The 20,938-nt window shown below is 52.8% G+C and overlaps 1 protein-coding gene across 2 annotated transcripts in view; it reads left to right on the top strand.

Moving 5' to 3' along the window:
• Positions 1–20,938, top strand: part of LOC111141103 (WW and C2 domain containing 1) — a 151,406-nt gene that overhangs the window by 104,333 nt on the left and 26,135 nt on the right. For both annotated transcript variants that reach the window (XM_022493434.1, XM_022493433.1), the window contains exons 9-15: positions 2,408–2,650; positions 8,413–8,502; positions 9,300–9,835; positions 12,944–13,052; positions 13,503–13,583; positions 14,452–14,538; positions 15,714–15,906. In XM_022493434.1, coding sequence (XP_022349142.1) covers positions 2,408–2,650; positions 8,413–8,502; positions 9,300–9,835; positions 12,944–13,052; positions 13,503–13,583; positions 14,452–14,538; positions 15,714–15,906 — 1,339 coding nt within the window. The remainder of the gene's footprint in view (positions 1–2,407; positions 2,651–8,412; positions 8,503–9,299; positions 9,836–12,943; positions 13,053–13,502; positions 13,584–14,451; positions 14,539–15,713; positions 15,907–20,938) is intronic.

Genomic DNA, 20,938 nt, shown 5'->3' with positions numbered 1-20,938 from the left:
AATCATGTTACGTAGACTCAGTTTCTCCCCTCTCCACCCTGCTTGCCTTTGTGTTGACAGACTTTCCTAACAAAATGTAAAGGTGACCCCCAGCAATTCTAGAGTTATATACTATCAGGGTAGCAACCCCAGCAGAAGGAGGACCTGCCTTTCCCAACAGATTTGATGGGTTTTGAGTTTGAGGCTCCCTGGCTTTTCCTGGTGAACCAGTCATTGTTGCAGAGTTGGAGGAATTAGAATTCTCTGAAGGTCCTGGCATGGGTCATGTGCCTAACTCTAGGAAGGGGATTGAGATCAGCTTTGTTGGAACCAAATGGCTTAAGTATGGGAGGAGTGACTTCCCAAAGAAAATGTGGAGTATTGTTAACAGAGGAGGAGAAATTGGATCCTAGTCAGGTAGAGAAAACACACTGTGCATTATTTCAGCTCCCCCTAGAGGCCCAGCAAAACAGCAGGACTTCTGCATTTGGATGGCCCCTTGTCCCCTCTGAAGGGGACCACTCTGAACCCTGGATCCATTCCAGCCTACAGTAATGCCTATCTTAGAGGATCAGTTCTGGAGAGACCCAAGGACTGCAGTCTTCCCTCTGGGGTTGAGCCATTAAACTTCTCATCGCAGAGCTTCCTGGCTCATGTGCCATTACCCAGCTTCAAACCCCCTTTTCACCCAGAGGTAGTTTAAGTGTCAAGGACAGAGCGGCCCACGGGATGGAAAGCAGAGGCTGCAGGGCTTGAAGAAGCGAGGGCAGGTGTCTGTAATGAAAAGTCTGCACACTAAGTTTTGTCATGTGTGCATTTCTGCAGAGCGAGTCTAGTGCTTTTCATCAGCTCCACCAAAAGGTGGGTGGCCCAAAGGTTAAGGAGCACAGGGGAAAGCTCCACTAGAAAATACATGTAAGCATTAAGCATCCATCACCCCTTTGGTATACCACCACCGGTGGAGCCCCTGCCAGACCTGTCCAGACCACTCCATCCTGTAGAGTGGCGAAAGCTACAAAGTTGTCCCAGATTACTCTCTTTGTGAATGTGGCATATAAATTAATCAATTCCAAGAATTCCTCTGATGCACTTGGCTGGGAATGAGCAAACTCAGATGTGTTTGTCTGTCTGGAATTTTCACGACCTGGTGTGTAGATTTTGTCCCCAGCAACGTTTCTATAAATGAAAGGTTGGGCCACACATCTGCAGGTAAGATCGAACTGGGAGTCCAGAGGCCTGGGCACACATCAAGTGCCAGCCGTGTTTATGCCGTGCAGGCTTTGGTGAGCCATGGCCCCTGTGGCCCTCTGTCCCGCAGCCTCACCGCCAGGTCTTATCCATACTGTAGGGGTTGGGTGGGGCAACAGTGTGATGCCGAAAGCCTTTGCGAAGGCTGAATCCAAAAGGACTAGGTCACGATCCCTTTGAGATCTTTGTAGCACTCATCTTAGTTACATTGTGAATCTCATTTTGGTCCAAAGAGAACTTTATTTCTGTCCGGCACTTGGCAACGTATAAAGAGCTCTGGGTAGTGAGTTTTCATTCGGTTCTCATAACCCACCTTGCGGATTCCATTACTGACCCCACCTAACAGGTGAGGAGACTACATCTCAAAGAGGTTAAGGGATAGAGCTCCCAACTCCTTCCTTTTAACGTTCATAAGTGCCTGCGGTATACCTGGCCGTGTGCTGGAAACTCACATTACCAATCATCTAAGACTCTCCGGCTCAAGGCCTCTGACCCCAGTCTCTGGACTGGGAACACCCAGTGAGCAACCGCAGTGTGCGCTGTCGTTGCAGTGGGCTCCCCACGGCCGGTGGCTGAGTACCTGTCCTGTGCTGGCTCCTCTGGATACGTTAGTGGCTCATTTTCAGAGCAAGGCTCAGGGAGTTCACCCGACGTTATACACCTAGTAAGTTGTCAAACCAGGTAATAAAACGGTAGCAGCAGAAGCATTCATTTGAGTGCTTACTCCGTGCCACACACCGTGCTTTGCGAGTTCCTAGAATATGTCTAAAGCCTCCCACCACAGCCCTATGACAAAGGAGTTTGCGTTATTCCTTTCAGAGACACGAAGCGACTTGCCCAAGGTCACATAGCTGGTGGTGGGAGCCTATCGCCTGGTGATGAATCCAGCTCTCTGTTCTACCAGGCTCGTGTCCCTCAGGGCAAGGACATTGCCTTATTGACATCTCCTCCCCATCCCTGCAGAGCCTACTCATTTCTGGCACAGGGGAGGCACCACATGTGTTTGCTAGATAAAAATAGGTTCCTTGAGACGACATGCTGGTCCAGTGAAGACAGTCACCACCAGAGATGGCTCTGAGGCTGTCACGGCTCCTTGTACATAACCTTGGAAACACAGCCTGTGACCCTGCTCCCGCAGTGCCCCTGGGCACACCCGTCACGCTCGCTTCTCCGCCCACAGGATCGCCAACCTGAAGATCCAACTGGCCAAGCTTGACAGCGAGGCCTGGCCGGGAGTGCTGGACTCGGAAAGGGACCGGCTGATCCTCATCAACGAGAAGGAGGAGCTGCTGAAGGAGATGCGCTTCGTCAGCCCCCGAAAGTGGACCCAGGGGGAGGTAGAGCAGCTGGAGATGGCCCGGAAGCGGCTGGAGAAGGATCTGCAGGCAGCTCGGGACACGCAGAGCAAGGCCCTGACGGAGAGGTACAGCTGGGATGGGGCCAGGAGCGGGCATGGGACCCTGCCCTCCCTGCCAGTCTGTCCTATAGCCCAGGCAGGGGGAGGGGCGAGGGAGAACACCTGGGACACCAGGGCTCGGGCCTACGAACGCCCAGTGTAGAGATCCCACAGCTCTCCGAAGTAGCCAGTTGGGGAAAATGATTCACCGTCTAGAATGCCAGCTCCCTGGGAGTTCGCACAGGGAATCCCAGTACCGAAATGTCTGCTCAGGTACGGGTTCTCAGAAGTTATGTTGTGACTAAGGTCAGCCACATAACCCTATGTAAGGGAGACCAGTCACTAGGCAACTTTGTGACAGGTGTCTCAGTGATGCAGAAGTTTCACAAAACCGTGCGTACTCTTTCTCTGCGTTGTAGCCTCTGAGACTGTCTCTCTTACATTGTGTTTCTTCTCGTGACGGTCACAACCCACCAAGCTGATGTCACCTCAGGCTGAGGGGCTGCACTTTGCATTTTGCAAAACACTAGTTTAGATGGGGATGCAAAGTGAGATGCTTCTAGGGGCCAGGCAGGCAGTACCAATGCTGGAGGCCTTCCTGGTGGCAGACTGGGTCAGGCTGGCATGCACACACCCCACTTGCCTCCAGTTGGGGCAGACTCCCACGTCCAGCAGGTGGGGATTCTGACCTTGGGTGGCCAGAGGTCCCCATACTTCAAGAAAAGAGTTGCTTGCATTTTTAACTTTTAACCCCCAGCAGCTAGTCCAGTAACTTAAAAATACTGTGAAGGCCAAATCACCTTCATCTTTGGGTGTGTTTTAGCTCAAAAGCCACTGGTTTGTGTTCTCTGGATAACAGACTTTATTTCCTTCAGGGTCCCCCCGAGCTCCACACCCACAATGCACAGAGCACAGCCCTGTGTTGAGAGTAGGCCCTGCAGTCCTTAGGTCTTATTCATTCATTCATTCTGTCCATCGGCCCATCGTTGGTTCACTTATTTGCGAAATATTATGATGTGCGTGTTCTCTGTGCAAGGCAGTTTGGAGAATTCAGAAACTATTAAGTGGCAATCCGTATCCCAGTGCCTTTAAAATCTATCCTGGTTATTTTCACTTGTTTTGGCAGCAGACTTTGAGCAAAATCCCTGCCCTTCAGGAGCTTCGAAGTGAAGGAGGTGATTTTCAAACGTGTTTGTGTGTGTGTGTGTCTGTGTGTCTAGGGACAGGGATGAGCAAAGATGTTGAGAGGCAGAAGTCCGGTTGATAAAGCAGGTGAAGTGGCCTGCACCCTCCTGGAAGCAGGCCAGGCGTCCTAGGTGCCTGGGTGCACGCTCTCTGCGTCACCTCGTGACGGGCCCTGAGATACCTTCAGGAAGGCTTCTGAGCTCGACAGCACCTGACTCGAGATCCTACCCTAGCCCTGAATAAGCCCCAGCTGTACATCACAGGGTGCCAGATGGATCAAGGTGAGCGGCCTCTGCCCGGCCTCTTAGAAGTAGGCACGTCAGAGCCCAGTGCTGATGGCTGCCAACAGAAGAGAGAGGAGAACGCCAGCCCAGCCATCTTTTGTCCATGTCTACAGCCATTCACTTCTGGTCCCGTGTTTGTCTGTGTTCATCCCCCGGACTCTGTTGTTCTCTCTCTAGGTCTCTTTCTCTCCCATTGTTTCTCCTATTCCTCTCTCCTGTCTCTCTCTCTCTCTCTCTCTCTCTCTCTCAGACTGGGAGAGTCATACTCCTCACCCTCACACATCAGCTGCTCCACTCCAGGGGCCTTTGAGGACAGGAATAGACTCATCCAGGAAGCACCCCACAGGCCTGCCAGACCTCAGTCACAGACATCTCAGCACCCCATGTCCTACCCCCTGCTTCCACCCTGCCTTTCCATGAGCCCCCCAGCACCACTTCTGAGAGCTGCTCTGCATCAGACACAGGGGGCTGGGTAGAGCACAGACGCCCTTGGCCTGTCTCCAGGGACCAGTTCCCCAGTCTGAGATGCAGCCCAAGCCCTTGCATTGTGAGCCAGGACCCCAGGTACGGAGCTACAGCTTGTGGGGTTTCCAGCTCCACCTTCTGGATCCTCTCCCTACTTCCACACTGGATGCATTCGTGGCTTCCCAGCATGTGCCAGGCATCACACGCAAATGCCATACGGCCCGCCAAGCCTAGCGCCCCTGGAGGAGGGCCCGGCACCTGTGTATTGCTCCAGGTGGCTACTCCCCCACGCTCAGGAAGTTGAGGGCCCCTGATTCCCGGTCCCCTTGGCATCCTGGCAGGGCTCCGATGGGACCTGTATTTTCTCCCAGAACATATCTCTGTGACATTTCTCCCAAAGAACAGGAAAATGAAGGTGGAAATGGTGAGCCCCAGCTGCTTGTTGGCCCCGCAACCCCACAGCCTTCCAGGCCTCTGCTCTGAAGGAGAGTCAGGAGACTCCACAGCCCTCTCCGTTCTGTTGGGTCAAGGGTTTTATGCACTGTGGGCTCCATCTGCTGGCCCGCCGCCTGCCCCGCCAGCCCCAGGCGGGACTCTGGAAGAACAGCACCAGGGATGGAAGTGGCCGAGACCCAGGCCAAGCCCCTCACCTCCTTGCTGAGTTGTGCAGAGCAAGTTCTGGTCTTCGTTGCAGAGCCTGTGTTGCAGGTCTCGGTGTGTTGGTGGAGATTCGGCATGGTTAGGTTTTTCCATGAGAAGGAACTCTTTCTCCCAGGCCCTAGCCTGGACTGGGTCAGTCAGTCCCTCTAGCAAGGTGGCATAAGGGGATATGAGCCCCGGGGCGCCTGGGTGGCTCAGTGGGTTGGGCCGCTGCCTTCGGCTCAGGTCATGATCTCAGAGTCCTGGGATCGAGCCCCGCATCGGGCTCTCTGCTCTCTAGGGGAGCCTGCTTCCTCCTCTCTCTCTGCCTGCCTCTCTGCCTGCTTGTGATCTCTCTGTCAAATAAATAAATAAAATCTAAAAAAAAAAAAAAAAAAAAAAAAAGTTTAAAAAAAAAAAGGGGGATATGAGCCCCACAGTGGAACACGTCTGTCTGTGGGAGATAGAGCAGGCAGATCTTTCAGCAGAGAGAAGGAATTTCGCCTCCCTCCCCTGGGAGAAAGTGGCCCTTGCAGCAAATACTGCGTGGAGCTCGGGAAGAGACTGGAAGAGCAGGACATGCTGGTGCAGCAGCTCCGTGTGCCCAAAACCACCCGCGAGCCCTCAGAGATGCAGATGCATGGGCCCTGCCCCAGACCTTCTGATTTAGTTGATCAACGTAGGACCCAAGAAGGAGCATTTAATTAGAACACCTCCGTTTCCGCTCTAGGAGGTCTGCGGACCACACACTGAGAACCCTAAATAGTGGCTCCGTGAGGGCAGCCCACGTCCTGAGTTTGTGAGGGCACAACCTTGCCTGATGGAGCCCCTCCCCGGTCAGATGCTGGGACCGTGGGCGGGGCTCACTCCAGTGGTTGGAGGGGCCGTTCCAGGGGCCAGCACACTCCCTAGAGCCCACCGAAGCTGCCCTCCATGTGGGATTTCAGGAGAGGCTGGGGGCCAAGGGGTGGGCCTGGATCCATCAGGTTCTTCTAAAAGCAAGGATTTTGCTTCCAGGGAGGTCTTTTGTACCCGCTTTCAGCCATTCCTCCATGCAGATCTTTGCTCCCACGTTCCAGGACACTGCACCACCCTCACCTGCCCCTTCTCTGGGCTCTCTGGGCCCACTCGCTCGGGCTCCTTTGCCTGCTGTTGCCAATCTGTTTGACCGTGCAGTGCTGTATATACTCAGAGCTTAGTGCTGGCCCCTTCCTTTTCCCCCATTATATTTTACCCTACGGTGGTGCATTCGTTTGTCAGGGCTGTCAAACCAGAGTACCACAAAACGGGTGACGTCGATAGAAGAAATGTGTTCTCTCAGAGTTCTGGAGCCTGAAGTCCGAGACCAAAGTTCTGCCAGAATTGTTTCTCTGGAAGTTTCTCTCCTGAGCTTGACGACGGCCATCCACACATGAACGTCTGCTGTGTCTTCGCTTGGTCTGCTCTGTGTGCAGAGTCTGTGTCCTCATCTCCTCTTATAAGAACTTGGGTCGTGTTGGATTAGGGCCCATCAGTATGACCTCATTTTAACCTTAAGTCCTTGAAATTCTTTTCTCCAAATACAATCCCATGTTGAGGGAGTGGGTCATTAAGACCTCAGGATATGAATTCTGGGGCGAGGGGACATAGTCTAATCCATAGCAGATGGTCCTCTCTTCCGCGTGGTGACCCACATGTTGGGGGCTCCCCACCTTCACAACAGCCCAGCTGTTCGGCGTTCGTGCCCACACATCCATAAGAGAACTCTTCTCTTCCCCTGGGCTGCCCCGCGCCTCACCTTCCCATCTCCGCAGGAGCCATCTCAGATCTGTTCAGTTGCTAGTGGCAGGTACCTCACAGTCTTCCTCTTAACTCCCTCAGCCTTTCCCCTCATCCAGCCTGTGACCTTTCTCTGTCCACTCCAGTGTCACCCTGGCCCACGCCTTCTCAATCACACCATCGTAGCCACTCCAACGTCTTGTCCCTGCCTCCCATCCACATCCACCTTTTTCTCACAGCAGCCATGGTGACCTTAACATGAAAGAGTTCCCTGCTGTGATTCCCTGCTTGGAATGTTCTTTCCCCTGCACTTTTCCTGACCACCTCCTGTCCATCCTTCCTATCAGCTTAAATGTCTCTGCTAGTCACCTGCTGCAAGAAACAACCCCCAAATCTCCATGGTTTAACGCAGCAGAAGCTCGTGTCTTGCCTACATAGCGTCCAGTCAAGTATGCGTGGCTGACAGGCAGGCTTCCATGTGTTTTGGTCTTTCAGGACCTTCAGGACCCAAGCTCTTCCCACCTCCCCTCTTAGAGCCCTCCGGGCAGCTGGGGGAAAGATCCACTAACTTTACCACGTCAGCCTGATGTGCCTTCCTCACTCACATCCTGTTGTCCGAAACCCTGTCCCATGCTCCACCCACCCAGCTGCCCGGGAAGCTGTGAAGGCATCTGGCTGTGGGGTCAGGGAGCGGAGAAGAGCATAGATCTACCAACAGGCCCAGCCACACAGTCATCTGCTCAAAAAGGCCCACCTGCCAGTCTCAGTTGGGTCTCTCCTGCGTTCTTTTCTGCCATTCTGTACTTTTTCCTCATAAACCTTGACACACAGCGTGTTAATTAGATACTAGAGATCCGAGTATTCTCTTCATATTTGCCCCCCACCCTCCAGCAGAATGTAAGCTCCGTAAGAGTAGAAACTAGTTCTGTGTCGCTCACATCTTTATCCCTAGTGCCAACAACATCTTTATCCCTAGTGCCAATGACAGTTTCTGGTATGAGGCAAGCACTCAGCAGATATTGGCGGGTGGCTAGGGGCCAATGGATGGGAAGGAAGGGGGAGAAAGAGAGAGAGGGATGATTGGGTAGAATTCTAATTCTGCCACTAATTCTCTAGCTTGAAGTAAATTATTTAACTCTAAGAGCCTCAATTTCCTCATACGTGAAGAGGTAAAGCCATTTTTGCTGTGCAGGATTATTGTGCAGATGGATTAAGGCTACGTTATACGTTTCCTAGCATAGCCCCTGGCATGTAGTAGGTGATGAGTATAGCCATTACTAGAGGGTCGTATGTGGAGGCCCTGTCTCCCCAAACGTGGTAAAATGCTTCCGGAAGATTCTTGTGTATGTGACTGTGGGTCTGTGTACATCTCCGCAAGTACCTGCCTACGATTCCTCGTTCAGGTGGATGGAGGCTGGATCTCCTGGGGCTCCCCACTCATGCCCTCTGTCCCTTCAGGTTAAAGTTGAACAGTAAGAGGAACCAGCTGGTGAGAGAGCTGGAGGAAGCCACCCGACAAGTCGCAGCGCTGCACTCCCAGCTGAAAAGGTGAGTGGCAGGCCGTGAGTGTGGCCACACGGCTGGGCTCTGCCCTTCCAGTGTGTTCCACGGCTTGAGTGCGGGCATTTCGAAGCACCACAGGCAGCTGGTCAGGCTGGTGGGCTTGGGCTTGGGCTGGGCCCGGCGTGGCCAGGGGCTGGGTCCTCCAGCTCTCTGGACTGTGGCGCCCTCAGTCCTTCTGCCAGCACCAAGGAGCGGGCCCCCATTGTGTGTCTCACTGACGTCTCGAATACCTGCCCACCCGCTTTCCTGACACACGGAGCACAGGCCTCAGGCCTGGGCCTTGGTGGGCAGCAGCGCATCGCTGGGATTTAATAACATTTTGTTCCATCAGAGATGTGTAATGCTCACCTTCTTTTTGCAGTAAGTGATACTGCTTTTCCAATCACACTTAGGATATAAAGTTTCCTTTTAAGATAAACATATTGATGAGTAATGACCGAGATTATCTGAGGAAAACTATCAAGAAATAGGGATGGATTCATAGAGGGGAAAAGTGTGAAAATGGACTAGAGCCGGTGGAGGTTTGGGAGACAAGAAAAGGTGGACTTCTAAGGCAGCTGACTTGGGTCTGAATCCCGGCTCTGGCACTTTCTGATTCTGTGGGCTTCTGAGGGTGTCCTCTTTAGTGAAATGGGGGTGCAGGGTTCCCCCTGAGACTGTCAAGAGGGTCTAACAAAAATGGTGTTGTAAGTGGCCGTAGTGCTATTCCGAGCCAGGAAGGAGGTTCCAGATGGCCCACTCCGTTCTGCGTTACTCACCCTCTCTTCTCTCCCTGCCCCCAGCCTCTCAAGCAGCATGCAGTCCCTGTCCTCAGGCAGCAGCCCTGGATCCCTCACGTCCAGCCGGGGCTCCCTGGCCGCCTCCAGCCTGGACTCCTCCACCTCAGCCAGCTTCACTGACCTCTACTATGACCCCTTCGAGCCACTGGACTCAGAGCTGCAGAGCAAGGTGGAGTTTCTGATCCTGGAGGGGGCCACGGGCTTCCGGCCCTCAGGCTGCATCACCACCATCCATGAGGACGAGGTGGCCAAGACCCAGAAGGCAGAGGGGGGCAGCCGCCTGCAGGCCCTGCGCTCCCTGTCTGGCACCCCGAAGTCCATGACCTCCCTGTCCCCCCGCTCTTCCCTCTCCTCTCCATCCCCGCCCTGCTCCCCTCTCATTGCTGACCCCCTCCTGGCTGGAGATGCTTTCCTGAGCCCTCTGGAGTCTGAAGACCCAGAGCTGAGTGCCGCTCTCTGTGAACTGAGCCTCAGCAGCAGCACCCGGGAGAGGTACCCGCTGGACGAACCAGGAACGGAAGGCAAACCATTGGGCCAAGGTAGAGAGCATCACATCCAGAAGGGGGACCGCAGGGAGGGAGGAGGGTAGGACGTGCACTCAGGCCTGAGCACAGATCCCAGGGATAATTGTGGTCATTCACTGACTGCTTTCTGTGTGCCCGGCCTTCACATCTCTATCAATTCATTTAGTCATTCAGTAGGCACTTTTTAGGTGCTTACCATGTTCTGGGTCCTGGGCTAAGGGGGTTTTCCGTGGTGGACTCCTTCACTCAACAGATATTAAGTATCTGTTAAAACTAAATGCCAGGGCTTGTGCTCATGGATGTATGCAGGTTTCTTTATTCGTTCAACAGATAGGCCATGTGCCAGGCACAGGATTAGTCACAAGAATACAGCATTAAGGGCAGGCAAGCTCAAGGTCCCTGTCCCTAGGAAGTTCATATGAAATGAAGGCACAGAAAGTCACATTGGTCTGTCAGACCAATGAAAGCCCTAGAAGGAAAATTAAACTGGATGCAGTGGGGCCATTCCGGTTGGGGTGGGGCTGCACATTCAGACTGGGCTGTAGAGGAAGGCGACATTTGAGTGGATGGTTGAAGAGTGAGAAGGAGCCAGCCTTGGGAAAAGCAGGAGCAAAACCTCTGAGGCCAGCATTTAGAGGTCTCCAGCAAACCAGAGAATCAGGCAGAGTCTGGGTCATTTGAGGCCCGGCGGGCCATGCTAGGGAGTTAGGATTTTATCCTAATAGCGGCAGGGACCCATATGATCGTTTGAATCGGGGAATGATATAATCTGGCTCCCATTCTGCATGGGGTTGGAAAGAACATTTTGCCATGGATTGAGATTCAAGTTGGAATCTGCAAGACAGAAATGCTGACAGTATAGCTAAGATTTGTCAGGAGAGAAATTCTTCATTTTTTTTGCAGCAACTACATATTAAATTATAATAGTTATCATTTATTGGGGTATATTATGTGATGGGCAATGTGCTTTATACAGTGAAATAGGTTATTTCTATTATGCCCATTTCACAGATGTGGAAGCGGGTTCAGAAAGGTGGTATTGCTTGCTCTAGGTCCTCCAGCCAGCAAGTGGGGAAAGAAGGGATTGGAACCTGGGTTTTCCTGCCCGAGCACCCAACCTCTTGATCATGGCACTCCTCTCTAGATGTGAGGCGGCTCTGTGTGTTTGCTCCTGAGACACTCTGGTGCTTACTGGCCCCACCATGCCCATCTGGTGTAAAGGTCAAAACTGAGCCAGGTGCCCAGACAGCTCACCTGCAGTTCCCAGGCTTTCCTGGTGTCAGTTACTAAATGCAGGTATACAGCATACGGTCACTGTAACGTATTTACTCATTTAAGCCTCATAACAACTCTGTGAGATGGGTGCAATTTTTATCCTCATTTACAAAGGAAGTGGGGCCCAGTAAGGTCAGTGTCATAGCTAGGAAGTGGTAGAATTGGACTGGCTCCAGGACCACCTGCCCAGATCCACACTAAGACGTGCCGGCTTTGTATGCGCAGGGCTCCTTCTCCTGGCTCCTCATGAGGCCTGGTGGGAGACGCTGGACCCATCTCAGCCTTAAGGCTCCAGGACTAGGCAGGATGGCTGCTACGATGCCCAGAATTATCCGTCCGAGTGCAAGGGCCAGTGGGAGCAAGGTGGGGGGAAGATGAGATTTCCTGGTTAATTAAAGGCTCCTCTGGGTGAGTGCCAGCCATTTCCTTAGAAGAGAAGCCGAGAGATCCCTGGGACTCCCTCATCAGGAAGGGAGTCTTGCTGAGTGCTCTCAAACAAAAATAAAAATAGACTTCCTACGACAGCAGGTGGCCAACTTCAGAAAATTGCCCCCTGGAGAGGAGCGGGTGCCGGCAGAACCTCTAAGGAGGCTCCCGAAGCTCCTGACAGTCTGTCAGAGGCTGGCGGCGAGCCAAGTAAGGGGCCCAGCAAGGTGCCGGAGTGACCCCACTCCTCCCTGAGCGTCCTTGGGACTTGTGGACCAAGGACCGCACATGTCTCAGGACGGGGTTTTCCTTCACGCCGTCTCCAAATGCCATCCCCGCGGTGAGCGATGCCAGGCTGAGCTCTGACACTAAGCAGGTTATGCGATTAGTGCCGCTGTTCAGTCAGCAGACAAATTAATCTCCTTAAGTGGCTTAGTGGAGGGTGGAGATGCGTGGGTCTAAAGGCGGGAGGTCTCCGCTGGCCGCAGCAGGCGTGGGACGCAGGCTGGGAAAGCTGCACCCAGATGGTCTCTTGGCTTCCCCCAGGCTCGCTGTCCCCATCCCTTCACTCAGCCTGGGCCAGTCTCTTCTCCGGGCTGCCCCGGTGCCTGGCACCCAGCAGGCACTCTGAATGCTGGCTGTGGGGTTGAAGGGCCTGAACCCAGTCTTCCCCACTGCATGGAGCTCAGGAACTGTCCTGTCCCTCTTGATAGCTCAGAGCCTGGCAGTGGGCCTGGCTACCATCGGCGCTTGCGACTTAGGGGGAGAAGGAATGTGCAGCATGGGCCAAGTGCCTGGTTGGACCCCTGGGTCGGAGACTTTTGAGGGCCTCTGTCAAGGGAAGGGGAGCTAAGGAGCGGACTTAAGAATGGGATGGAACAAGCTGAGTGGTAAAATCCTCCCTTGTTTTCCTCTTGCCCCTCCCAAGGGTCCAGGGGCTGTTATTTTGCCCCAGATGCATAGGGATCGATCTAGAAGGCATCAGCACAGTGGTGGGAATGAGCATTGCAGTAAGGATAGTGGTACTGAATTTCGTCGAGTGCTTTCCTGCATCAGGCTCTGTACTGAGGACTTCACTAGAATGTCCCATTGGGTCCTCCCAGCAGCCTCATAGGGTAGGTGTTACTTTTCCCGTTTTACAGAGAAGGAATCAGAGACTCTCTGGCCATGTCCCAGCGTCGCAAAGCAGTAAGTGGTGGAGCTGAGATGTGCACCCAGGCATGTGGGCTTCCAAGTCTGGGATATTCAACGACAGAAACCTACACCCCAAAACAAGGCAGGACCTTGCTGTTGAGTTCAGAGGTGGTATTGGCAGGACCGCCCTAGGACAGAGAGTAGATCAAAAGTATATGTTGCAAAGACAGCGTCCTGGTTTCTGAATCCTACCTTGCCATCCTTCCTTTTTCCCCCTTTCCCCTCCAGCTATGAATACAGCCCAGGGGTGCAGCCTGAAAGTGGCCTGTGTCTCAGCTGCTGTGTCAGATGAATCCGTGGCCGGGGACAGTGGTGTGTATGAGGCTTCTGTGCAGAGGTGGGTCCCTGAGTGTTGGCTTTCTTTGGGAAGTCTGAGAATGCAGAGCCCGGGACCCCACTGGTATGTGGGAGGGCATGGCCAGGTGACCCCACCTTCCCCGCCGGGAGCCCTGTTTAGGATGTGTTAAAGGTGTACACAGCACTGTTCCTCCTGGGGCTGGGGGCACGTCGCCTTTGTGGGAGTGCTGGTCCTGTGATTGCCACGAAGGAGCGTGTAGCTAAGGGGGCAAGTACTGGAGAAAGGACAGCCCCTTCCAGAGAGGAATCCTGAGCAGCTGTGGGAAGGAAGGGTCTGCAGGGAGTCTGAGCTGACCCAGACTTCCCTCCAGGGAAGAGGGGGAAGACCCAGCCGCACCCTGCCAGAGAGAACCCCGTGTCTGGAAAATGGCTTTGGCCCTAGGTTACTGCAGGGAAGCCTGACCCTCTTCTTCCCTACGTTGCCTTCCAGATTGGGTGCTTCAGAAGCTGCTGCTTTTGACAGTGATGAATCAGAAGCAGTGGGTACAACCCGGGTTCAGATTGCCCTGAAGTAAGTGACTGGGAGGGCAGATGCAGAGGGGATGGTTGGCAGCATCCTCCCAGCCTTGACCTTCATGGCTGCCGGGGGGAGGAAGGCAGACCCAGCAGGACCTGCCAGGGAGCTGAGGGCTCCCAGCTAAAGGGGGCCAACCCTCTCCCTCCTTCTCAGCTCCACATTTTACAAAAGAGTTTAAAAATGAGGTCTTGGGGGCACCTGGGTGGCTCAGTGGGTTAAAGCCTCTGCCTTCGGCTCAGGTCATGATCCCAGGGTCCTGGGATCGAGCCCCGCATTGGGCTCTCTGCTCAGCAGGGAGCCTGCTTCCACCTCTCTCTCTCTCTCTGCCTGCCTCTCTGCCTACTTGTGATCTCTGCCTGTCATATAAATAAATAAAATCGTAAAAAAAAAAAAAAATGAGGTCTTGAAGACCTTGCAACTTACCCCAACCCACGGAGCTGGCCGATGACAGCTCCAGACCCTGACTGAGACCTTCAGCGTGTCGGTCTGTTTGGTCACTGTTGCTGTGGCTTTTTGTCTTACCATCCCATTGAGGTTTCCACCCTCTGGGGGCTGCAGCTCAGATTTGTTATTCTTGTGGTTTTCTCTCGGTGTAAGATGACCTCGATATTATTTTCAGTAGAAATTAATGGCCAACATTTAAATATCAAGAAATTTCAGATAGCGCAATCTTCTGGCTTCTCTTTAAACATTGAGACTGACAGCTCTGTACCTACACCCCTGCATGGCAGCAAAGCCCGGGCCCTCTGCCCCCAAGCTCACCACAGCACCCCCGAGCAGCCAGTGGCCACATTGGTGATCATTAAGAGAGAGAGAGAAATGTGTCACTCATAGGAGCTCCGTATGCCCCTTTCCATTTCAGGTATGATGAGAAGAATAAGCAATTTGCAATATTAATCATCCAGCTCAGTAACCTTTCTGCTCTGCCGCTGCAGCAGGACCAGAAAGTGTGAGTATATCGCTGACACCGTGTCTGTCACCCTCTCAGCCTCTGTGGCTTTCCCTGGGGGTGCTCTCCTCCTCTATCCTGCTCTGACAGTGGGCTCTGTGTGTGTTTAATACGTGTGACTGTCGTCATGCCACATGTCCGTGCCATGAGTGTGGATTCGGGCGTGATGGTGAACTCACTAACTGTAAAGGGAAGCACTCTCCACAGCTTTAGTTCCTTCCCAAGTACGTTGTGAGCACCTGCCGTGGGCTGGCACAAGAATGGGGCGCTGAGCACATCCTTGCCCTTGTGAACTCGAAGCCTTATGAAGAAGGTGGTCATGGCCCCTTTTGTCTGCTCTAAGCCCAAGTATTCCACACAGAAGGAGAAGGGTCTGCCGTTCTCAAGAGTCAGTGCCCGTCGCTGCACTTCTGTCGGAAGGGTGTGATGGCTCTTACCTTACAGGGGATGATGCAGCGAACACTGCCCTGTTTGCCTGTTGGCTCTTCCCACTGCCCACCGGCTCTCCATTTCGTTGCATTTCCTCTGCCTACATGTTTCTTCTTTGACTAGACGGTGCACGTTGGGGCAGCAACAGGACTCCTATTTCCGTCGTCTGCACCCAGCCAGCATCTGAGGCTGCGATGTGTGGGAAGGGGAAAGGCGGGAGGAAAGCCGGCCAAACAGAAGGACGACAAGATGGGATAGCAGAGTCGTTTTCAATCTTCCGCTCTTACAAACAGAGCCAGAATGAATGACCTGCTCCGTCTCTCATTGGTTCTTGTGCAGGGGTATCTGTGGGAGAGTATCCAGATGCCAGCTGAATGGGTCCCAGGGTCAGTGCCTCTGTGATTGTCCCCTCTGTGGGGCTGTAGCACTTTGCCTTCCTACCAGTGGTTGTGTAAGGCTTCCCGAGTGTTAGCAAGCAGACTCGCTGATTCTTCTGCGCACGGAAGTTTGCACACTGTCGGCCTCAGGCTCCAACCACTTTGAGGTTCTGGGGATTGGGGGATTCAGAAGAAGGAAGAGTGATGTGTTATCTGGGGGCCCTTTCTGCTTCCCTTACGAATACCTGCACAACTCCTTGAGAACTTGGACTCCCCACTGCTGTTTGCTGAGGGATTCGCAGCAACCATTTAGCCCAACACATCAGCCCAGATCCGGGCTGAGCTGGGCTCTTCTCTGTCTCCCTCTAGGAACATTCGCGTAGCTATCCTTCCCTGCTCCGAAAGCACCACCTGCCTGTTCCGGACCCGGCCCCTGGACGCCTCAGACACCCTCGTGTTCAATGAAATGTTCTGGGTGTCCATGTCCTATCCAGCCCTTCACCAGAAGACCTTAAGAGTCGATGTCTGTACCACCGACAGGAGCCATCTGGAGGAGTGCCTGGTGAGGGCTCTGTCTGTCTGTCTGTGTCTGTCTGGCCTTCTGTCTTTCTGGGGATGGGCCCACCTTGCAGTTTAGGGAGGAGGAGGCTTAGAGAAAACGCAAGCTCATCCTGGGTTCCAGGCAGGGAACTCTGGGGCAGGCGAACAGCGTTCTCACACTCACGGCGAGCAGGGAGCGAAGAAGTGGGAAGCTCCTTTCTGAGCCCCACAACTGAGGCCGCGTCCCTTGTGCCTGAGGCTGTGTTGCCTACGACTCCTAATTCTCTGTCTCGTATCTACAAAATCCAGCTAACACTGCCTACCTCACAGATGGCTCTCTGAGGATTAAATGAGGATTAAAGCAGAGTTTCTGGAACTTGAACATGCACACGGGTTACCTGGGGCTCTGGTTAAAAATGGAGATTCTGATTCAGCAAGACTGGGGACAGGCGGGGACAGCAGGAGTTTCTGCATTTTTATTAAGTTCCCAAGCGCTACCGATGGCTGCTGCTCCCCACAGCAAGTAAAACAGGGATGTGTCTGTGCAGACTAGATGCTTGCTGGCTCTCATTTCCCACTCCTGCCCCTCCTCCGCTGGGGTACAGAACAACATCATTGCCGTTTATGTTGCTGATACTGTTATTGGCAATAATGCGATAACACCCCTAGACTGAAGGGACCTGCTGTGGTGGGTGCTGAGCTAAGCTGCAGTCGTGTGGTTTCTCTACCCTCACTACAATCTTATGGAACAGGTACTGTTACGTCAGTGAGGAAACGGAGGAACAGCGAGGTCACAGAACTTTGCAGGGTCACACAGTGGCTGGAGCGGTTAGAACCTACAGCAAGTCCCCTCGCACCGCCCACTCATGTCAGTCCCACCGGAGCCCACAGCTAGGACACTGATTGAAGACTGGCGAGCAGGGGAGGCACTGGATATTAGAGCAGAAAGGTTTTCTAAAGCCAGTCTCTTCTGCTGAAGCACTTCCTCAGCCCTGGGAATTCCTCAGTGAGAAGAGAATCCTATTCTCTTCTCCTAATTGGATGTCTTTTATTCCTCCTTCCTAATGGAAGTCTGGCCATTGCTGGTTGCCATGGCAGCAGCCAAAGCGCTCATCCCAGTGTGGCTTGCCTCTGTCTGTGGCCAATGGGAAACCTACTTTCCTGTTTCCTGTGGGGATGTGGAGTGTCGGGCTGCCGTGTTTTGGTGGTTAGAGGAGCAGGCGAGGACGTGGGACTCGAGGAGAAAGGCTGTGTGCTCCCACGCGGTCTCCCTACAGTGCTGGGTTTGGGGAATCCCTGATGTTTGGAGCTGCCTCGTCAGCCAGCCTGCAGCAGTGGTCCCCATCCTGAGCAGTGTCCGTGTCTAGGACTGTGCTAAGAACTCTGTGCAGCATCGCACTCAACCCTCCCAGCAGCCTGAGGAAGAGATGTCAGAATTGCCTCCATGTGTCAGACAAAGGATCAAGGCCCCCTGAGGTGCCCGGGTAGCTCAATGGGTTAAGCATCTGCCTTCAGCTCAGGTCATGATCCTAGGGTCCTGGGATAGAGCCCCGCATTAGGCTCTCTGTTCAGTGGGGAGTCTGCCTCTCCTCTCTGCTTATATACACACACACACACACACACACTCTCTCTCTCTCTCGCTCGCTCTCGCTCTCGCTCTCTCTGTCAAATAAATAAATAAAATCTTAAAAAAAAAAAAAAATCAAGGTCCCAGAATGCTAAGTAGCCTGCCCAGGCCACCCATCAAGTTGGTGGAGAAGCCTGATTCCTTTGCAGCTTCCTTCCACACAGGCATTGTACTGTCCTGCCTCTCAGGGGGTTCCTGTGTCATCCCCCCCACCGCCCCCAGACCTGAGTTATGGGTTAGGATGAATACGAGGCCTGCCTTCCCCAATATCTCAGGTAACAGTTATACCAGATGCTTGAGTATGGCATAACAGGGGTCACAGGCTCTCCAGCTGGGCCCTGGTTGTTCATGCCCTGGTCGTCCACTCCCAGCTGCTAAGCTCAGTGCCACTTGGCACAGGTTCTGTTAAGAAAGCCCATTTCCCAGGCCCCACTCCTATCCCACAGGTAACCATTACAACAAAGAGGCTCCCTTGCTCCGTTTCACCTTGCCTTCCCCACTAGGGAAAACCCCCGCCCTGTCAAAGTGAACTATTCTTCACCCCTGCACTTGGAGGGAAACACAGCCAAGCTGTGGGGTCTCATTTTAAAATGGTAGTCATATAACGGACACTGGGGAGGGTACGTGCTGTGATGAGCACTGAGAATTGTGTAAGACATGAATTCCAGACCTGCACCCCTAAAACAAATCATACATTATTTATTAATAAAACATAAAATGAGGGGCACCTGGGTGGCTCAGTGGGTTAAAGCCTCTGCCGGAGAGTCCCTCCTCTGCCCCTCTCCCCCAACACAAGTGTGCATGTGTGTTCATGCTCTCCCTTTCTCTCAAATAAATAAATAAATCTTTAAAAAAAATAAAATTGAGGTCATAAACCTCATTAGGGTTTACTCAGTGCTACTTTACTCAGTGCTACTCAGCACCGATACTGCCTCTCCCTAGGCCCATCGCCTTCCCTTTGTCCCAGGGGCAATCATACATTATTTGTTTATAAAACATAAAATGAGGGGCACCTGGGTGGCTCAGTGGGTTAAAGCCTCTGCCGGAGAGTCCCTCCTCTGCCCGTCTGTCCTCACATTTCTAGCAGCAGCTTCTCCAGGTCAGGCTCCCCTTGCTGAGGCCCTTGCCTCACTCGTTCTTGCCGTTTCTCCTGGCTCTCCCCTCGGTCCTCCCCCACTCCCCGTCTGAAGCAGGCTTCTCTCAGGGACACCATGGCACTGGTGACTCGGGCTCTGTCCTCTCTCCAGTCCTTCCTGCACTGGATCTGGCCTGTCAGTATATGCTGGGAATGCCCCAATGCTTAAAAAGAAACCCAAAAAGAAAAAAAGAAAAAGGGAGAGAGAGAGAGAGAGAGAGAAGCTTTTTACCCATTTCTCCCTCCAGCTACTACCTCGTTTTTTTCCTTTATAGTAAATTGTGGAAAGGGTGTTCATGTTCTCTCTGGAAACCAGCTCACATGGGATTCCGTCCTCACCATTCCACTAGAAGTGTGCTCAGTGAGGTCATTGGGGGCCGCTGCTCTATCCTCCTTTCCCTTGGCTGGTCAGCCGTGTTTTTTCAGTCGCTCTGCTCGGCGAGTCTTCCTCGGCATCCTTTGCCCTGACTTGGCCTCCAGGACACCTCAGTCTCAGCGTCCTCCCCTCATCACTGGCTTCTCTGTCTCCGCTGATTCTTCTCAGTTCCCCGACTGCTGTGTCGCAGGGCACCAGGGCTCAGGTCTCGCCCTTCTTCCTTTTCCATTCGCATCCCCTGCCCCGGTGATTGAGAGCCTCATTCTCTGGCGTCCACCACCATGCCAGATGTCTGGCTCCAGCTGGGGCCTCTGCACACGCAGCTGCCTTACACTCCCACTGTCTGTTTCACATCTTCTCTTGCCTGTCCAGGAAGCATCTCAGACGAACTTGTCCACAAGCACACCCCTGATCTTTCCTTTTGTGTCTTCATTGTCCCAGCTGACAGTAACCCTGTCCTTCCACTGCCCAGGCTGGGGACCACAGGGTCATCTTTGACCCCTTTCTTCCTCTCCACCCCACATCCGGTCCTTTAGAAACTTCTGGCAGCTTCATCTTCAAAAGATTCCAGCCATTAGATGTTGATAGTGGGGGAGGTTGTGTGTTTTGGGGGACAGAAGGTGTATGGAAACTCTTTGTACTTTCCACTCAGTTTTTTTTCTGTGAACCTAAAACTGCTCTAAATAATAAAGTTTAAAAATAAAAAAACTAAAAATCCTCTGCCAAGAAAAAAAAAAAAAAAGATCCCAGCCATTTACCACTGCCCACTGCCCCACTGCCATCTGTCACCTGGATCCTACAGCCAGCTCTACAGGTCTCCCTGTGTCGGTCCTTGCCTCCCTTCATCTCTTAACATGGAAGCCAGAGTGAGCCTGTTAAATTGCAAATCAGTGCGTGAGACTCCTTTAACCTAAAACCTTAGGGTAGCTTCTGTCCACCTAGAGTCAACTCCTGGGCTCCTTGCCTGCCCCCTAAAGCCCTCGGGGATTTGCCCCTATTACTCTCCCAGATTTCATCCCAGGATGACTCTTCCAGCCTCCTCGTGCCCCTTGAATACATCAGCATGCTCCCCGCTTTAGGCCTTTGCACTTGCTGTCCCCTCTGACCGGAATTCTCTTCTCCCAGATACTGATGGGCAAGGCTCACTCCCCTGCCTCATTCTGGGCTTGACCCAAAAGTCACCTTCTCAGTGAGGTCTTCCTTCCACCCTATTTAAAATCACCGTCCCTTTCCCCCCTCTCTTATCCGCCCCCGCTCCCCTCTCTCTGTATTCTTTTTCTCTGCGGCACGTTCCCCCTTTGTTTATATCACAGATTTTAGGGCATACATGATTTTCACATTTTATTGAATCTCTAAAATCAAGATGCACTTTATACTAGATGACAGGTCATAGTTTAATTGGCAACTAGTTTTCTTTCTTAGAGTGCATGAAATAGTATATTGTATAATTAATGGCATCTTAGAGTCCCATGAAATACAATCTAGTATTTACTTTCAATTTGTTTATCTGATTCCCCCAGACTGGAATGTGAGCTCGTGAGGGCAGAGATTTTTATCTGCCTTAAATCTTCCTGTATCCCCAGCACCCAAAACAGTGTCTGGCACGTAGAGGCTACTGTGTGTGTGTGTGTGTGTGTGTGTGTGTGTGTGTGTGTGTGTGTGTGTGTGTGTTGAATAAATAAATGAATGCCTTCAAAGCAAATCGTTTGCCAAAGTAGACCATATTCTCACCTATGAGCCAGTCCAAAATACATGGTGTATCTTGTTAGAATTACTAGTGACCTGACGGCGTGTCACACCTCAAAGCTGTCATTATTTTCATTCCCCCCCTACCCCTTGAACATGACCTGGCATGTTCTGAACCATAATGTCTGATGCATTTGTCTGTCTTTGAGCCCCTTGAGGGCAGAACCTTG

This window comes from Enhydra lutris, unplaced genomic scaffold, assembly GCF_002288905.1.
Source record: "Enhydra lutris kenyoni isolate GAN:26980312 unplaced genomic scaffold, ASM228890v2 scaffoldscaffold5, whole genome shotgun sequence".
Lineage (NCBI taxonomy): Eukaryota > Metazoa > Chordata > Mammalia > Carnivora > Mustelidae > Enhydra > Enhydra lutris.
The sequence above is the reverse complement of the archived record's forward strand: the minus strand, read 5'-3'. Positions and strand labels throughout refer to the sequence as shown.